Here is a 13,746-nt window from a genome sequence, read left to right on the forward strand (position 1 = left end):
AGCTAACGTTAGTTAGAGTTGCGCTACTTAGAGAATGAAGTCGAAAGCAACGCATCAAATTACAAAAAAATTTTAAGCAAATTGTTAAAACTAGAAGTGCTTATCGATGTTTTAGGAGGGTTATAGTCCGATATGGATGTGGAAGTAAAGACTGAAATGTTGCCGCGATAATTAATAAACACGCTGCAAAACAGCACATTCAAAACCCGTGAGTCAGATGGTAGTAAGGTGTGACGAGTCCATCGCACTTTCTTCTGATTAGTACCACTGGAACTTATCTCTCAATGGGTCAAACTGCTGGAAACATCGATTCGTTTGTTTTTAGTGAAAGAACTATGCGGCCGTCATTTACTGACAACTCCCCTCAGCTGGTCTGATTCTGCGTGCGTGAGCTTCACAGACTGTGTTGAGCTCTCAACCAATGATGTGCTGAAGCTACACAAGGACCGCCCTCCTCATTTACATGTTACAAACGGAAAAAGAAAAAGAAATGAATCAATCGATCAATAAATGTAAAAATAAATACATGGGGGAAAAATAAATGTAAAAAATAAATAAAAGCATAAATATAAAAATAAATGTAAAAAATACATGAAGGGAAAATAAATGTAAAAAATAAATAAACGCATAAATGTAAAAATAAATATTAAATTTAATTAACAAATAAATAAAAGTTAAAAAGATATATTTTTTATAAAAGCAGAAAATGATAAATTAACGGAAAGATAATACAAAATTGTATTTGATTAAAAATGAATCATTTATTTTATCAAGTCGTTTATTCTGTTATTTATTTTCCTATTATCACATTTATTTATCTATTTATGTTTTTATTAATTTACATATGTGTATATTTATTTATTCATTCATTTATTTACTTATTCATTAATTTATTTATTTTTAATTTGTGCAGGGTTGGTCCTCCATAGCAGAAGACATGCAACGCATGACTACATAATGACATTTCTAATTATTTGTTTGTTCTAAATCAATGCATGTTCATACACAAAGACACATACAAAACCATGTGCAAAATAAATGAAATGAAATTTAAATATTCACCAAAACACATCAATATAACAATGTGCAAGGTCATATTTAGGATTCAGTAAGATTTAATTGACCTTTAATTGCCTTTTAAAAGACACATACACATTGTGTGTGTGTGTGTGTATATATATATATATATATATATATATATATATATATATATATATATATATATATATATATATATATATATATATATATATATATACCAACCAGGCATAACATTATGATCACTGACAGGTTAGGCGAAGAACACTGATGATCTCTTCATCACGGAACCTGTCAGTGGGTGGGATATATTAGGCAGCAAGTGAACATTTTGTCCTCAAAGTTGATGTGTTAGAAGCAGGAAAAATGGACAAGTGTAAGGATTTGAGCGAGTTTGACAAGAGCCAAATTGTGATGGCTAGACGACTGGGTCAGATCATCTCCAAAACTGCAGCTCTTGTGGGCTGTTCCCGGTCTGCAGTGGTCAGTATCTATCAAAAGTGCTCCAAGAGGAACAGTGGAGAACCGGCCACAGGGTCATGGGCGGCCAAGGCTCATTGATGCACGTGGGGAGCGAAGGCTGGCCCGTGTGGTCCGATCAAACAGACGAGCTACTGGAGCTCAAGCTGCTCCAGAAGTTAATGCTGGTTCTGATAGAAAGGTGTCAGAATACACAGAGCATCGCAGTTTGTTACGTATGGAGCGGCATGGCCACAGACCAGTCAGGCTGCCTATGCTGACCCCTGACCCCGCCGAAAGCACCAACAGTGGGCACCATATAGTGCAGACCATGTACACTCTTTCATGGAAACGGTATTCCCTGGTGGCTGTGGCTCCTTCAGCAAGACAACACACTGCTGCAAAGCAAAAATGGTTCAGGAATGGTCTGAGGAGGAAAACAACGAGTTTGAGGTGTTGACTTGGCCTCAATTCCCCAGATCTCAATCTAATCGAGTATCTGTGGGATGTGCTGAACAAACAAGTCCGATCCATGGAGGCCCCACCTCACAACTTACAGGACTTAAAGGATCTGCTGCTAACATCTTGGTGCCGGATACCACAGCACACCTTCAGGGGTATATATATACAGTCTTGTTCAAAATAATAGCAGTACAATGTGACTAACCAGAATAATCAAGGTTTTTCGTATATTTTTTATTGCTACGTGGCAAACAAGTTACCAGTAGGTTCAGTAGATTCTCAGAAAACAAACAAGACCCAGCATTCATGATATGCACGCTCTTAAGGCTGTGCAATTGGGCAATTAGTTGAATTAGTTGAAAGGGGTGTATTCAAAAAAATAGCAGTGTGGCATTCAATCACTGAGGTCATCAATTTTGTGAAGAAACAGGTGTGAATCAGGTGGCCCCTATTTAAGGATGAAGCCAACACTTGTTGAACATGCATTTGAAAGCTGAGGAAAATGGGTCGTTCAAGACATTGTTCAGAAGAACAGCGTACTTTGATTAAAAAGTTGATTAGAGAGGGGAAAACCTATAAAGAGGTGCAAAAAATGATAGGCTGTTCAGCTAAAATGATCTCCAATGCCTTAAAATGGAGAGCAAAACCAGAGAGACGTGGAAGAAAACGGAAGACAACCATCAAAATGGATAGAAGAATAACCAGAATGGCAAAGGCTCAGCCAATGATCACCTCCAGGATGATCAAAGACAGTCTGGAGTTACCTGTACTGTGACAGTTAGAAGACGTCTGTGTGAAGCTAATCTATTTTCAAGAATCCCCCGCAAAGTCCCTCTGTTAAAAAAAAGGCATGTGCAGAAGAGGTTACAATTTGCCAAAGAACACATCAACTGGCCTAAAGAGAAATGGAGGAACATTTTGTGGACTGATGAGAGTAAAATTGTTCTTTTTGGGTCCAAGGGCCACAGGCAGTTTGTGAGACGACCCCCAAACTCTGAATTCAAGCCACAGTACACAGTGAAGACAGTGAAGCATGGAGGTGCAAGCATCATGATATGGGCATGTTTCTCCTACTATGGTGTTGGGCCTATTTATCGCATACCAGGGATCATGGATCAGTTTGCATATGTTAAAATACTTGAAGAGGTCATGTTGCCCTATGCTGAAGAGGACATGCCCTTGAAACGGTTGTTTCAACAAGACAATGACCCAAAACACACTAGTAAACGGGCAAAGTCTTGGTTCCAAACCAACAAAATTAATGTTATGGAGTGGCCAGCCCAATCTCCAGACCTTAATCCAATTGAGAACTTGTGGGGTGATATCAAAAATGCTGTTTCTGAAGCAAAACCAAGAAATGTGAATGAATTGTGGAATGTTGTTAAAGAATCATGGAGTGGAATAACAGCTGAGAGGTGCCACAAGTTGGTTGACTCCATGCCACACAGATATCAAGCAGTTTAAAAAAACTGGTCATACAACTAAATATTAGTTTAGTGATTCACAGGATTGCTAAATCCCAGAAAAAAAAAAATGTTTGTACAAAATAGTTTTGAGTTTGTACAGTCAAAGGTAGACACTGCTATTTTTTTGAACACACCCCTTTCAACTAATTGCCCAATTGCACAGCCTTAAGAGCGTGCATATCATGAATGCTGGGTCTTGTTTGTTTTCTGACAATCTACTGAACCTACTGGTAACTTGTTTGCCACGTAGCAATAAAAAATATACTAAAAACCTTGATTATTCTGGTTAGTCACATTGTACTGCTATTATTTTGAACAAGACTGTATATACACACACACACAAACAATATGCAAATGTTTGTGTTAAATGCGATTCATCACAATTAATCAATATGACAACGCTAGATGAAAAACATGTCATATTATTTGTAATATCCACTAAAGCACATGCATGAGTGTTTTTAAACTTTACTCTTAATATAGAATGTTTTCATATGGTTTACAAACACATACGCAGATAAATATATCCCCTAAACATTGAAAATACATGTTGATGGCAACAAGTCTTTTTTATAATACTGTAATTAAAAATGTTTTTTACCTAATTAGTTTTATGAACTAATTCATGGTGCAATCTACTTCTAGATTATAAAAATATCAGTAAGAGCAAACATAGTAAAAAGAGCAATAAATCAATAACAAACGTCATGCTGCTTATGGCAGTGATTTAACATTGTCCGCGGCTCACCACAAGAGGACACTACAGTACAGAATGTTACCTGTCGCCACCCTTTTTGAAAACGCTCTATCCAAACTTAAATGGTTGCAAATGAGGAATGCTTTGGAATATAGACATAAGTTTGGTCTCAATTTAAAGAGGACAGGCAGCAGATTATTGCTCAAGTGAAATCACTTCAAATTGTAATGCAAGTATGAAAAAGTTATGAAAGTCTATATTTACTGTAAATCAAATGTGTTGTACTAAATATTTAATATTTTATATAAAAATACATGTTACAAAATTATTTGTACTCTAAAATTACTATAAAATAAAAGTCATATGTCTAACTAGTTCGCTTCAATATAGTTTGAAGATGATATCACAAAAATTGAAGTTGCCATGAGATTTTGTTTAAGCGTTGTACCACAAATAGCCACCGGGTGTCATTGTAATTCCTTTTTTTTGTTTGTTTTTTGCAATCTCTTAGCCTGACAAGTCAGACCCACATCAAGATGTTTGGTCTGGAAACTCACCATTAGGTGCGTTTAAATGGAGCACTGCAATCGGTTCAAAAGTCAAATCCAAATTAAAATGCTCCATATAAACACCTCAATAAAAATAAAACTGCCCAAACCGAATGGAATTGTTATCTTTTTTTTGTGTATTAAACTTTTTATTAAGTTATAAATACGTTATGAAGATAATGTTAGCATAATGACACAGACACAGCCTGGCTACACTCTCATCTTGACAGCGTTTGTCCAAGGCACTTTTTACTTCAACTGCGCCTGACAGAATAATTTATTTTTTCTGAGATGATTATTACACTTTACAATAAATAAATAGCTTTTATCCACAACTTTCCTGCAAGTCTTATTGGGCGTCGCCATGACACTCGATACTTCCGGTTGACGGTATCTCAGTTCCGGTTTAGTACACATAACAGTTATGCTGCGTTCACACCAGACGCGAGTGACACGAATTAATCGCGCTATTCGCACGAAGCTGGACGCGTGAACATTTTGAGTCCATTCGCTTCATTCACGTTCACTACACAACAGACATTAGATCAGGATAAATATAGGATATAATTGTTTTTAACATGCAGTGGCAAATGGGCCCAGCGGTGACTCTGACAGTGACAGTTAACAGGGAAGGGGAGTAGTTGCTTTAATATTAAATTGCTGGTATAGTTTAGATATTCTGAGTGAAACTTACTTTAATAATGTGCCGAGTTGGTACACTGGTATTTCAGTTTTTTATAATTATGAATTGCATTTCCAACTATTTTTTGAAAACTGTTGTCTTTAAACTTTTTAAATATAGAGTTAGTCCCTGTTTTGTGTAATGCAAAAGAACAACTCCTTACCATGATTTATTCACTGTTACACACTTACAGTGCATCCAGAAAGTCTTCACAGCGCTTCACTTTTTCCACATTTTGTTATGTAACAGCCTTATTCCAAAATAGATTAAATTCATATTTTTTTCCTCAATTCTACAAACAATATTCCATAATGACAACATGAAATATGTTTGTTTAAAATCATTGCAAAATATTAAAACAATTTATTTTTTTAAATCACATGCACATAAGTATTTACATCCTTTGCTCAATACTTTTTGAAGCACCTTTGGCGCCAATTACGGCCTCAAGTCTTTTTGAGCATGATGCAGCCACAGGCTTGGCACTCCTATTTTTGGCCAGTTTCTCCCGTTCTTCTTTGCAGGACCTCTAAAACACCATCAGGTTGGATGGGGAGCGTCAGTGCACAGCTATTTTCAGATCTCTCCAGAGATGTTCAATCATGTTCAAGTCTGGTCTCTGGTCGGGACACTCAAGGACATTCACAGTTGTCCTGTAGTCACTCCTTACCTTGGCTGTGTGCTTAGGGTCATTGTCCTGTTGGAAGATAAAACTTCATCCCAGTCTGAGGTTCAGAGCGCTCTGGAGCAAGTTTTCATCAAGGATGTCTTTGTACATTGCTGCATTCATCTTTTCCCTCGATCCTGACAAGTCTTCCAGTTCTGCCGCTGAAAAACATTCCCATCCAGACATGATACTTGCCATTCAGGCCAAAGAGCTAAATTTTTGTTTCATCAGGTCAGAGAATTTTGTTTCTCATGGTCTGAGAGTACTTCAGGTGCCTTTTTTCAAACTCCAGACGGGCTGCCAATTACCTTTGACTGATAAGCGGTTGTTCTTCTGGATGGTTCTCCTTTCTCCTCAAAGAAACGCTGGAGCTCTGTCAGAGTTGCCATCAGGTTCTTGTTCACCTCGCTGTATAAAGGCCCTTCTCTCCCGATCGCTCAGGGAGAGTCCTGGTGATTTCAAACTTCCATTTACGGCTGATGGAGGCCACTGTGCTCAGTGGGACCTTAAATGCTGCAGAAATTGTTCTGTACCCTTCCCCAGATCTGTGGCTCGATACAATCCTGTCTTGGAGGCCTACAGATTATTCCTTGAACTTCATGGCTTGGTTTGTGCTCTGACATGCACTGTTAACTGTGGGACCTTATATAGACAGGTGTTTGCCTTTCCAAATCATGTCCAATCACCTGAATTCACCACAAGTGAACTCCAGTTTTGTAATGTTTTGATATACAGTATATACATTTGCAAAGATTACAAACAAACATCTTTCACATTGTCATTATGGGGTATTGTTTGTAGAATTTAGGAACAAAAATAATACATTTAATCCATTTTGAAATGAGGCTGTAACATAACAAAATATAGAAAAAGTGAAGCGCTGTGAATACTTTCCGGATGCACAGAGTATGACTTGTCACTTATTACATCATTAATATCCATTGATTTTAATGCTGATAATGAAATCAAAACGAAGAATGTGGATTATGTGCAGTGTATCATTAACATAGCCTTCAGTGATAACTATTTCACGGCTTTTACACGATTGTTACTGGGCTTGTTCTTAAATAAAGCAATGATTTCTTAAAGGGTTACTTCAGCGATTAGCATATGGCTTTGTATCAGTAGAAACCCTGGAGTATATTCAAATGATTGTGCTTTCCCCCGTCATATCCCCCTGAGACAAGAGATTTATGCATTTTATTTCTGGAAAAATTCCTCCTATGATGCAAATTGACGATTTTTGCATCATAGGAGGAATGTTTGCCCAAAGGCTAAAGACTACAGCCAGCAGGAGCCATTTCCGCATGTTCTGAACTCACGCATGAGGGATGGAGATCACACTCAGCTCGCAGGGAGAGCTCAGCTGGCAGCTACAGGCACTCATTTAAACGGAGCGATGGTGAGCAATGTAAGTCTTTTAACTTCTCAAATTCATTTCTATGAAAGTTAAGCTTGCAAAGGCATGAACTGAAATGCGCCAGACTGAACTCTCGTTGTGAATGTATGCCGCGAGTGTAGTCGCGATTACCTCAGCTCTCATCACTCCTGCAGTTAGTGCTCAGTGCTGTGACACTCGCGCGGTGACTCACTCATTATATTGAACAGACACGTTCAGTTTTTAATTGTAGTTTCTTCTCTAGCTCAGTCACAGTAATCAAGTTGGTTGCTTTGGGAGTGGCCTCACAGGGCAGCGAAGCATTCTGGGAATTGTAGTCTTTCATCCCCATGAGACTAAAATACATTTTCTGTCTTTTCTCAGTCTAGAAGACACCAAATTCAAAAATAATTTCACATTTCTACTACATTGATGACCCAGTTTAAATACAGATTTATCTTCCCAGCGCTGAAGTACCCCTTTAAGTGCACATTTCACTGAAATATATTTATGGCCAATTCAATCCATTACAAATGAGAGGCCAGGCAATATTTGATATACAGTCGCAGCTAAAGGGCACTATAAGGCAAGACTATATCAAATATTTATGATTTCTCATAACAAAGTCTGCTTCCTCATCTTTGACTCGTCATCTTGAGCTGAACTGCTTGGGTTTTTATTTTCAGAAATAGCAAAATTAGCTAAAAAAAAAAAAAAAAAAAAAAGTCTAATTTTCTATATAGAAATTAAAGGATTTGTTGGCCCTCAGCACATTATGCATTGCAGATTTTATCTGGAAGAGAAACAAAATCAAAATGCAATTCTGCATATATCCAACAACTGCAGTGAGTTTTGCTTGTAAATTATATTTCATACTTGTTGAGCTTCAATGACAATTAAATTTACATTACAAAGACTGCAAATGACTCAACTTTTTTATATTTCATATAAGTGCTGCAGAAAAGTATACACAAAAATATTAACTTATTTGATCACAAAATTTTAAAACTGCCTGACAAGGCCATAACCATGTTTTGAACAGTGGGGGACCAGAGTATTTTTTGCATTGGTCTTTTTTAAGTAAGGAAGATAATAATTGGTGGATTAAAAGGGATTTAAGGGAATAAAAAAATAAGAATAGCACATAAAAGTTGTCAAAGTTGTAAAATAATACATTTAAAGAATGTGCAAATAATATTTTATTTTAAAATACGCACACACACACACACACACACACACACACACACACACACACACACACACACACACACACACACACACACTATGATGTCCAAAACGATGTCCAAAACGCAAATCTTTATTGTTATCACATTTCAGTTATTTTAGTTATGAATTCATATTTGAAGAGTTGTTTGTATTACTAGATATTTCTGTTGATCATCAAACATTTGATATCATATACAGTATGCAACTTGCATCTCAGCACTCACCACATCTCACTCGCACTCTTTCGCTGTTAAAGTTAAAGTGTTGCTTTGGAATTGACACGCGTCTTCTGTAAGCAAGTAAGCCCCGCCTTCTTTGATTTGACTAATATTTTGACATTCAGAGTGCTGAGACCAAGCAACTGAGATTCAGCTGCAACCTTCTGTTGTCTCTCTTGAATCCAACACGGAAGTGACTTAAACTACAATTCATCGACTGGCCACTAGAGACAGCGCCAAAAGAGAGTCAAACCCATGGATGCCAAATTTTTTCAGCAGAAAAAAAGTGGATTTGGTCTATACAGCTAATTTTGCCCTCCATGATAACTGTGAGGGGGGTGAATGTTTTTATAACTCGCCCATTTAAAATATTATTAACAAAGTTCTGCATAATTATGGGCGTGGCCACTTGAGTGACAGGTGGATTCCCACTGCTGTCCCTACTAGCTATTTGTCTGCTGTTAACCAAGCAACTCAGCTCCACCCACGTCCCACCTCTTTGCCCATTTCCGGTTATCCGGGAGTGATGCACAGAGACTCACTCCGCCCACTTTCAAAAATGGCTTCAAAAACCTACGGGTGATGCCACGGACACTATGTCCATTGTCATAGTGTCCAGACAGACCAGCCTAAAAATGTTATCCTTTTTGTCATTATAACAACAGACAGAGAAGTGCATCGAGAATATCAAACAGGGGGATTATTTTCCTCACTGGTCTTACCTGTCGTCTTTTTAAATAGTCCAGTGCAATCTGTACATTCTGGAGTCTGTGGAAGCGCATGCGGCCCTTCTCCCGCGGCTATGAGAGGAAGAGAGAGAGGAGAAGCCGTCAGTACATGTATAATCAGACACAGCCGAGCTCTCGGCACCAGACACTCACCGTACCGTCACACAGAAGCTCTGCCTGCGGGGAGAGAAACTCACAGTGAGCCCTATGATGGACTACAGCACGTCAATGCCCTCTCTCAATGGGGAAGCTCGTCTGACAAAAGTAGCTGATGCTTCTTGCTAACTTTTTTGTACTAAGTTATATGAAGCCTTAAAAAACCACAAAGCCAAACGCAAGGTCAAAGTCGCAGAGTGGGCCTGATACTGATGCGGGAAGCAATGAAATGGGAATACAGCAGATGGAAAGAAAGAGAAGATCTCCACTGTCCAGCTGAAACATAAAAAAGGCCTCAATTCAGCTCAGATGAAGCTCAGATGTTTCTCATGGAACTTAATGCACAGTACAGTGTGGGTAGACTTAAAGGGATAGTTCACCTAGAAATGAAAATGTAATGTTTATCTGCTGACCCCCTGGGCATCCAACATGTAGGTGTCTTTGTTTCTTCAGCAGAACACAAATGAAGATTTTTAACTTCAAACATCTTCCCGTCATAATGCATGTGAATGGGTACCAACTCTATGAGAGTAAAAAAACAAAACTTAGACAACACACACAAAAACCCGGCTGGTCGTGACAACACATCTCACATTTTCTGTGAGAAATCGAACAGTATTTAAGTAGGGGTTTTTTTTACCTCACATCCTGACAATTCTCATCTAGTGTTCCCATCTGTCATTACTTCCGTCTGGTAAGGTCAAACCAGCATGATCATAGAAATAAATATATATAGATTCCTCATTAGTGCCTGCAGGGATCCGTCGAATGAGGCATCTACATAATATATACTATGATCACACCAGTTAGACCTTACCAGACGGAAGTAATAGCCAATGGGAACACCAGATGAGATTCGTCTGATATAAGGTAAAAAAACTAACATAAATACTGTTGGGTTTCTCACAGAAACCGATCGGTTCGTGTCTCAAGACATCAATGTGTCGTCACGAGCAGCAGGGTTTTTGTGCACGTTGTCTAAGCATCTTTTTTTTTTTACTCTCATAGAATTGCTACCCATTCACATGCATTATGACTGGCAGACTGCAACGGTTGAAGTTAACAATCTTCATTTGTGTTCTACTGAAGAAACAAACACACCTACATGTTGGATGCACTGGGGGTCAGCAGATAAACATCACATTTTAATTTTTGGGTGAACTATCCCTTTAAAGAGATAGTTCACTGAAAAATGTAAAGTTAATATTACTCTTCTTCATGTCGTTCCAAGCCTAAAAGACTTTTGTTCATCTTCCAAACACAAACCAAGATTTCTGTCTATGCAACTACCAATGTGACGCCTCAAAAAGTTTATAAAGAGATCGTAAAACTAATCCATATGAATTGAGCAGTTTAGTCCAGATTTTCTGAAGAGACTCAATCACTTTATATGATAAACAGATTAAACTGAGGCTTTTATTCACATATAAACTTTTCCCAACTCACACATCAGTTGGTAAACGGAAGCTCAAGTCTGTTTGACGTACGAGAACAATGAGGTTCATTCTCGTGTTACGCAGCACATTTAACTTCCTCAAGAACCAATGAGGTTCATTCTAGTGTTACGCAGCACATTTAACTTCCTCAAGAACCAATGAGGTTCATTCTCGTGTTACGCAGCACATTTAACTTCCTCAAGAACCAATGAGGTTCATTCTAGTGTTACGCAGCACATTTAACTTCCTCAAGAACCAATGAGGTTCATTCTCGTGTTACGCAGCACATTTAACTTCCTCAAGAACCAATGAGGTTCATTCTAGTGTTACGCAGCACATTTAACTTCCTCAAGAACCAATGAGGTTCATTCTAGTGTTACGCAGCACATTTAACTTCCTCAAGAACCAATGAGGTTCATTCTAGTGTTACGCAGCACATTTAACTTCCTCAAGAACCAATGAGGTTCATTCTAGTGTTACGCAGCACATTTAAACTTCCTCAAGAACCAATGAGGTTCATTCTCGTGTTACGCAGCACATTTAACTTCCTCAAGAACCAATGAGGTTCATTCTCATGTTACGCAGCATGTTTAGCCCCGTTTCCAGCAAAATTACCCGGAACATTTTGTACCAGGAACTTTTTTACAGGAACTTTTCTCCCCCCCAGACCTGCAGCTGTCTGCATTTCCACCGCGATAAAGTTCCGTGAAGATTAGGCAGATTAGTCCGGTGATGTAGGACTGCGCGCGACTGCTCCTCCAAGTCAGTGACGGACAGTAATTTTTGTGTGTACCGATTGAAAGATTTAGTGGACTGTTTACATGAGACGTCATCTAAACCGATCTGGTGTTTACATGTGATGACTTTCAATCGCAATCATTTTGTCACACACAGTTTGTCTGCCGCATCAAAAATGTCAACGCTGTTTTCTCCAGCAGCTGGAACATGTTAACTGTAGCCATAGCAACTCTTAACGGCCACCAGGACTAATACAGTATTATATACGCTATTTATCTGTTGTAAAGTGTAATAATCATCTCAGGAAAGAAAAGTTTACCCCTCAGAAAAATTAACTTTCCTGTCTTGTCAACATGAGCGCGGCGCGCGCCGTCACGTCATGTAAGGACGGACACTTAAAAGTAATCGGTCAGGTCGTTTACATGGTGAAAAATATAGACTGTAAATAAACGAGTATGGAAGAGATTCAAGCTGTGCTGCTTTTGCTGGTTATGTATAGGTTTACTAAAGAGGTAATTAACAACGCCAGAAAAGAGCAGCATATTCAGAAAGCTTGTAAAGCTAGATTTAAAATGTTAATGTATATTATTATCAGCTGTTACGGACATTGCACGTGAGATGGCTGAGATGAACGCGCGCCATCAGACAGAGAGCAAGACTGATATTGAACGTAGACCGAACCTCGCAAAAGACTTTTAAAAATGCCGGTTGAAATAAAAGGCTGCGTGAGCTAAACCAATCAGCATGTTCAGCGCCCAAGCCCCGCCCTCGAAAGTTCCTGAACTTTGAAAAAGTACTACCTCGCGAGCAGGGCCGTTTGGAGGGGGAAATATTTACCCGGAACTTCATTTAGACCCTGGTTCCTGCGGTCTAAACACACCGAGTACCACCCAAAGTTCCTGGTTCCTGGGTAAAGTTCCTGTGGTGGAAACGGGGCTTTTGAGTCTCTTCAGAAAATTTTGAATAAACCGCTCAATTCATATGTATTCGTTTTATAATCTCTCTACAAACTTTTTGAAGCCTCAATGTGGTAGTGGAGACAGAAATCTCTTAGATTTCATCAAAATGATCTTAATTTGTGTTCTGAAGATGAGCAAAAGTCTTACAGGTTTGGAACAGTATGAGGGTGAGGAATTAATGACAGAATTTTAATTTTTGAGTGAACTAACCCTTTAATGAGAAATGATCACAACTGAGCTGATGGATGGCTTTCAAAGAATTGTCATATTTTGCCCTTTAGTGTAACAGCACAGTGAGTCTAAAAGTAAAGGACTGACATGAGTTCCACGTGTTATTTTGACAGAATAGTCGTAAATGACTAAATGTCCTATGTGCCTGGTTTCATAGACAAGGCTTAAATCTAGTCCCAGATTAAATGCATGTTTGAGCTGTCTTAACTGAGAGCAACTTTCACTGACATATCCTAATACGTCAGTGCCATTGTTTTGTCTAAAGATGCACAACAGTAATGTTTTAAGGCACATTTATAAACAGCACTTAAATGTCCTAATTGAACTAAGGACTAATCCTGGCTTAATCTAAACCCTGTCTGTGAAACCAGGCCAAAGTAAATCAGCGCCGTAAACCTCAATAGACATGAACTAAAATTAAACTTTTTAACACTCTTGAAGCGAAAGGAACTTGAATCAGGCCTTTAGTTCATAGCTCAAGCTTCTGTGTCTTGAGAAATGACCAAGCTGGCATTGTAGAGCTCGCCGCAGCAAACCAAGAAGGCTATTATGCGATTATGAACATGATATTTACCAATCCCTGTTGCTTCAACCTAACTATCGGGTGAACTAGTGAATATCGGGAAAGTTCTAGGTGCCTACAGTCCACTGATGAG

The 13,746-nt window shown here is 38.5% G+C and overlaps 1 protein-coding gene across 9 annotated transcripts in view; it reads right to left on the bottom strand.

The window, feature by feature from the left end:
• dst (dystonin) overlaps nt 1–13,746 on the bottom strand; it is a 251,988-nt gene that overhangs the window by 161,213 nt on the left and 77,029 nt on the right. For all 9 annotated transcript variants that reach the window (XM_067422412.1, XM_067422411.1, XM_067422413.1 and 6 more), the window contains one exon: nt 9,565–9,642. In XM_067422412.1, the coding sequence (XP_067278513.1) occupies nt 9,565–9,642 (78 nt within the window). The remainder of the gene's footprint in view (nt 1–9,564; nt 9,643–13,746) is intronic.

This window comes from Pseudorasbora parva, chromosome 17 (assembly GCF_024679245.1).
Source record: "Pseudorasbora parva isolate DD20220531a chromosome 17, ASM2467924v1, whole genome shotgun sequence".
Lineage (NCBI taxonomy): Eukaryota > Metazoa > Chordata > Actinopteri > Cypriniformes > Gobionidae > Pseudorasbora > Pseudorasbora parva.